This window comes from Benincasa hispida, chromosome 12, assembly GCF_009727055.1.
Source record: "Benincasa hispida cultivar B227 chromosome 12, ASM972705v1, whole genome shotgun sequence".
Taxonomy (NCBI): domain Eukaryota; kingdom Viridiplantae; phylum Streptophyta; class Magnoliopsida; order Cucurbitales; family Cucurbitaceae; genus Benincasa; species Benincasa hispida.
The window spans coordinates 37,750,044-37,756,977 of record NC_052360.1 but is presented as its reverse complement, the minus strand read 5'-3'; the positions used below and the strand labels follow the sequence as shown (position 1 = coordinate 37,756,977).

Genomic DNA, 6,934 nt, shown 5'->3' with positions numbered 1-6,934 from the left:
AACAAAGAAAAATTAATTATTGAAATTAATTTTTATTAATTCTATATTTTGTAATTGTATAAAAAAATATAATACATTCTCAAACATCCTATTCTCATGCTCATGCATAACCATCATCTTTAATTTACAGACATCTTATTCCCATCTATCTTATTCTCAATTTATTCTCAACCATCTATAAAACCTTAAATCAAACGGCTTTTTAGAGTTATGATGGTGATAGTATATTGAAGTTTAAGGATTTATAAATTGATGTATATCTATAGTTTGATTTTCCAACCTACATATTGTCAAAATAAATAAATAATACTACCATTCTACTTTTTACCGTAATTTACTTTTCTCGTGGTGCCGTTGAAAGCGAATTTGGAAGTAGGCCTCGCTTTTAAGCAGCTCCCTTTTAAATCATCTCATAAAACAATAAAATTACGCAAACATTGTTTTATAGGTATATGTATTACATAGATGGGATTTGAACATATGAGTTTTAATTGTTTGAAATAATTAATGTTTGTTTTCTAATATGTAGGATAATTAATATTTTGAAGTAAATATGAGTGTTTAATATACCAATTTTGTATATATAAACTAAAATTAAATAATTACCTATATAAATACAAGAAATCAATTATTGTAGGGGTCTTTTAAATATAAAAAAATATTTAAAAATATTTACACTTTTAAAACTTTTTGCTATAAAATGTAAATATTTTTTTAGATTTTTAATATAGTCATTAAATAAATTTAATATTATTTAATCAATAAAAGAAAAAATAAATGAATATTTTTACATTTAATCTTTATCAAACATAACTAATTCATTCAAATTAATTACTAAAAATAATTAAATTATTATAAATTTATTAAAATATTAATAATCATCATAATAATAATAATTTATATTAAATAATTAAGATAGCTACAAGATTAATTAGTTGAAATTTATTAAATCTAATTAATATATTTATATTTAATAATGAATTAAAAATAATAATAATATTAATTTATTAATTTATTTAGTTATATTTTTACTTGTCATTCCAAGACATAAAAATCTCAATTTTGTAGGATATTAAAAAACTATGTATCGATTTTAAAGATCCCTAGATAATAATAACCTAGGTTTCAAAAACTAAAATGATGTGGAACAAAATATTAAATCTCCATTTGGTAATCATTAGGCTTTTAGTTTTTGTTCTTAAAAATTAAGTCTAGACATTACTTTCACTTTCAAATTTCTTCCTTAGTTATCTATTTTTCACCAACAGTTTAAAAAACCAAAGCTAATATTTGAAAACTAAAAAATAGTAATTTTTAAAACGTTGTTTTTTATTTAAAATTTGACTAAAAATCCAACTATTATATTTGATAAATATGCAAATTTTATTTATTTAAAAAAAGGGAAATTTGGAAAAAGAAAAAAGACTTCATTTTCAAAAAAAAAAAAAAAATTAACAAATGAGACCTAAACGTCTACCTAGAAAAAATTCGCAAAATAAACCAGCCCTAAAAGGTAATTCAGAAGAAATAATATAGAAATTATCACTGGTAAACTGGTACTTATTGACATGATCATTATATTTTTAAACAATGTAGTTATAATTATTTGAAATCTAAATTTACCTCAACCATTCGTACATCTACTGAAATTATTTTCATCTTCATTGTTGTACTAATAAAACTCAAATATCTAGATTAGTATTCTATTTATGTATTAAATAATAACGATGTGATAAAATGAAGACACTTTGATTACAATTATTAAAGTAAATCCTTAATGAATCAATTATATTTATAATTTTTTTTTTTAAAAAAAATACTATATCTTCATTATAATTATCATCATCATCATCATTATTATTTTGAGAAAGATATCTTAATTAATTTTTTTAAACAATATACATTTATAAAATATTTAAGTGATACACTCAAATTTCAATGTTTAACTAAATAAAATCCAACTTTTAAGAGATAAATTTAACTCCCTTTCATCCAATATATTGTGTTCTTAGTTATTATATTATTATTTTTTAACAGATTAGATGAACAAAGAATAAAAAAAAGCTTATAAATATATACACACACAATTAGGTCCCTTTTCCATCTGAAAATAGTTCATAAGGTAGTAGTAATATACCAGAATAGATAGTCACAGACCACGAAAGTACAATTCAAATTAAACTAAGGAAATGGGAAACTGCTATGTACAAATTATGCAGCATAACTGAGCTTTTAAGACGACCTTATATTCCATGATATATACACTATGCACATTGACATACAAATTCATACAAAAAGCATAATATAAACTTGTTGACTCACCAATGTCTTTCATCTATGGCGCACCGGAGGTGAACCGTTTTGCCATATGCAAATATTCAACCTGATCATCCCAGAAGAACAGAATAAATCACGCGGAATCATAAGAAACCTTGTCGAGTGACAGCAATCTGATGATGATTGAATGTTCTTCATGGAAGATTGTAAAACTAGGGAGAGATCCTGAGTTTCTGCACGTAGATCATAAGAAAATGCTTCCTTCAAAGAAGAAGGTCGAAGGCAACAAATTTTAACGACACTTCCCAGATTTTCAAAACTATTGCTGAGAATAAAAAGAATACCATCATCTTGTTCTTGAAGGACACGGTAAGTATTATTAGTTTTTAGGCAAATGGTGAAGCTAGAATTGAACTGGAAGTTTGTAGCAGAGTTTGTGTGTTTATTGCTAAAGTGTAATGATAACTGCTTAGATGAAGCCATAAAGTTGCAATCAGAATGGGGGCATAGGCAAGGGGCATATAGGCATGTCTTTTCGTGGTCACTTTCATTACCATAACCAACAATCTCCTTGCATCCAAACTTCGATTGTTTGCAGGGAAATTTAATGGATTCAAGAACCTTCTCAACCGCCCGACAACGATTATAGCCAATAGGCCAAGAGCAGGTTGCACATTTATTCTTAAGTTTGTTGCAGCAGGAAGAGCATGCAATATGTCCATTCTCACACTGAATTTCACGCAATCAATAAAAAACACTAGTTAAGTCTAGATACTGTTGATATATGTGATATGAAAGAAAAAAATTGATAATTATTAAATAACTATGCCTAGCTTGCACCGAATGTATGGCCCTATCGCTAAGGCCTCATATTATGAACTCTTATTAGAGCATGGAAACGAAAATGAAAACGATAAAGATGTGGACTCTCCTTTACCAGGGAATATTTACTCTGATTCATCCACTTTCAATCAAGTGAAATGAGGAACTGTTTGCAGAAAACTGAACAGAAATTATTCTCCAAGAAGAAAACAAACAGTATCCATGAATGTAGATGAAGTAAAACAGGAAAATTATGGAATCCATGGTCTAAATTTCTAATGCACTTGGAAAAGACAATCAGTTAATACTTAACATGCAAAAATGTTATCCTAAAGCTGATCAGAGAAACAGACATATATCAAATCAAGGTCCTAATTTCTTTATGATAATAAATATTGCAGGTTACATAGTCTGTTTCACAAGCATGATATATACACCGCTATGAACTTTAACTTTCACCCATATACTCTATCTGAAGTTCCCCTCTTACCACTGATAAGCTCAATGCCAACCAAAAAAAAAAAAAAAAAAAAAAAGAAAAAACACTATGCTAATGGAGGAGGAGGAGCTCGGCTTTCCATTTTGAGACTCAAAATTTAACAAGAACTCTGGAAGTCAGTAGAAAAGATGTACATGACTTTACCAAGATTAAATGGTCTAGAATTGCACTATGGTTCCCATTCCATTAAAAGGAGACGAAATCAGATAGCTGATCAATTTATTCAGCATATTAAAGAAACTACAGATAAATTAGCTGGTCTAAGTTCACATTGAAGCTGAGGAGATCCTTATGCATACACTTATTCAAGGCCTCCATTCTGAATTCCTACATCTATCTATGCATGAGACATGATCATATTGTGCATGATTTAAAGCTAAAGAAAAGACTCTTGAACTGCACAGTAAAGTAGCTGTAATCATCTTCAAATTTCTTTCCCAATCAAGCCACCCCTCAAAATCTTAATGAACATAAGCAACCTCATTAGGATACCTTTTATGGAAAACTCTGTTAGCCAAATGTCTTGAGGAATCACCAAGCACAACTTGCGCCACTAATCTCCATTGATTTGGATGTTCAATCTCGATTTTTCCATGTTTTTCTAAGACACCAATTATCAAACTTAAGTGAGCAACTCGTAGCCACCCATCCATCAATCTTCCAAAGATCTACAAGCCCCTCATTTTTAACTCCAATCAATATGCTTCATCTGTGCATCAAAAGGATTTAGCATACTATCTTCATGGGTCACTGCTCACCAATCGTGATGTAAATGGGGTCTTGACATCACAATAGTATATGTCATTCCATTTTTTGCAACTCAACCTTCATACTAGAAATCCTTCTCTTCATCTTCATTTTTCATTGAAACTCATCCTTATCCTCCCTAAGTTATAGACATAGTCTGCTTTATTTCTAGAGCTTCAAACAAATGTATTAAAAGGCTAAAGGTGGCCTTGAGACTTTTCCTCCTGAAGAGGCGAGGAGGTAAGCCTTGAGGCGACATGAGGCATAAGCCTCAAATTGAATTAAAAACATTTTACAAATTATACCCCACAATTTTCTCTTAACAAAAAATTTTGAAAGGATATCTTTAACATCACTACTACTATCATTAACAGGATTGATTCATACTATAAATTTTTTATTTCAATGTTCTTAAAGTCACAGAAGTAAAAGTAGTAATAGTTCAAACTATCACAACTGAAACCTTTATATTTTTTAAGAACAAGGCAAATCACTATTATTTTTCGAACCATTAGAAGAGGTGTAGAGATTTTAAGCCTTGGTGCATTTTCACAAAGGCGTAAGCCTCTTATGTTCAACAAAGGCATAAGTCTTGAGGCTAAAAGTTAGAGCAGTGGTTCAAGACAAGCCCCAAGGCATAAGCTTCAATAACCTTTTAAAACATTGCCCCAAACAACTGCCTCATCATCTGCATCTGATCAGCCATGTAAACTCACTGATCACAAGCATACTTCCTATAATTTTAAGAATACCTAACTTAATGCTGCTATTAATTCCATTCGTAATGCCCACCATGCAAACAAGATTCAGATTGCGGAAAATTTTTGAACAGGAGACTCCAACTGATCAATGTAGTACATTACTGTCTCCAAAATTCCAGACTGCAGGACAGCAATTTCAGATGAGTTTTCAATTTTTCAAGAGGTAAGTGGATCTTAGTTCAAAAACAAAAACTACGAAAGTTGTTGGGGGGAAATTGGTCTTTAATCTTTAGGCCTAAAATAATTCCAACGGCACTATATCTCTTAGAAGAAAAAGGGTGTAAGTTGGAGGGCTTAAAATCTGAATGACTGGTGCTCCAGTCAGTTCAGTTAAGCTTGATTTACATGCTTCGTCTCCTCTGTTCAATGATCCATCCAATTATTGGCAGCTTGTGGACACAGTTGATATGTATTTAAACCCAGCATTGTTTTCCCATCTAAGAGCCTAAAAAACAACAAACGATCTCTCATTCATCTACTGAGATTAAATATTGTTCCTCAGCCATAACTTGTGGAGGTATACGTGGTTCCTCAACTTTTGTGTGATCATTTTCTACTCAAAAGATACTAGCTATTTGGTTTAATAATATTCTGCTAATGCTAGTAATCAATTTTTTATGCTTATAGAAAGCACATTTAGATTGATTGTCGTCTCAATTTGATGGAAGGTTATTAAGGATCTCAATGCTTCTTCTAAACTCAACTTTCCGAATTATACGCAAAGCACTATCAGCGCAAGAGTTCTTTCTTTGTTTCATCACAAACTTACGGCTTCCATTGCACCTTATCGGATTAAAGGCTCAATTGAACCAAACCCAATACAATACAGGGCCAACGAACCAAACCCCCAATTAGGAATCAGAATACGGTCAACTACAAAATTACAACTAATTGCGAACAGAACAAGTAATGAGATGTTGAAAAGAAGAGACCTGGAAGATGGGGATGCTCAAAGGTTCACAGCAAATGGAGCAATCCAACACTTCTGGGTCAATCAAGAACATCGAAACGGAGCCATTTGGCTTCACATTTTTAGTACCCGACTTAACCGAGCAGAGTGATCTTTTACTACCGTCGTCCTGTCGAGCATGTTCCTCTATTTCGTGAATTCGATGGCGCTTGGTCTCCTCTTCATCGTTCTCACTTTCTTCCTTGTCGGAATTGAAACCCTGTTGTTCCCCTTGCTCGCGTTGTTCGTTATGGCGGGGAAAATCAACGGTGGCGTTGATTCGAAAAGAGGATCTCTTCCTTTTCCCCCTAGGGCTACTGGGACCGTCACCGCCATCCTCTTCTCCATCAACCGAAAACTTCGCCATGACGATGGCCCTTCTCTCGCGAGGAAGACGAAGATTGTTGTTATCTGTAAGATCGCCACGTATGCTCCACGATTGCTATCCACCAACTACGTGCCCGTTTGGATTTATTAAAGAAAAAAAACAATTTTTCAAAAATTCATTTTTTATATAAACACTTTAGATAAAAATAGATTAAAATATATTTAAAAAGTAAGACAACCACTCCAATTTTTCTAAAATACTTATTTTTTTAAATTAAACACTTAAAAATATATTTCAAGGAGCATTGTAAGAATACCATGCTCTCCTTGTTTTACACAAAAATTTACTTTCATAAATTTGGTTGTGGCGATGGAGGCGAGAATGAAAGACTAAAGCATTGGGTACTCTATTCATATATCTTGAAACATGTTCGATATGAAGTGTGTGAGGGTGATGATGTCTCTACATAAATGTGGATGTCCTCATTATTTGTTGAATTTCAATCTTGGACAAAATACTTCCTAAAATTAAGTAGAGACTTACAATGGAAG

The 6,934-nt window shown here is 31.4% G+C and overlaps 1 protein-coding gene across 1 annotated transcript; it reads right to left on the bottom strand.

Moving 5' to 3' along the window:
- Window positions 1-2,096: 2,096 nt before the first annotated feature.
- LOC120067036 (putative E3 ubiquitin-protein ligase SINA-like 6) lies at window positions 2,097-6,516 on the bottom strand. The gene is made up of 2 exons (XM_039018410.1): window positions 6,039-6,516; window positions 2,097-3,006 (listed from the first exon to the last, which is right to left on the bottom strand). Exons 1-2 carry the CDS (start codon window positions 6,420-6,422, stop codon window positions 2,332-2,334), a joined length of 1,059 nt encoding a protein of 352 aa, XP_038874338.1. The 5' UTR covers window positions 6,423-6,516; the 3' UTR covers window positions 2,097-2,331.
- Window positions 6,517-6,934: the final 418 nt, after the last annotated feature.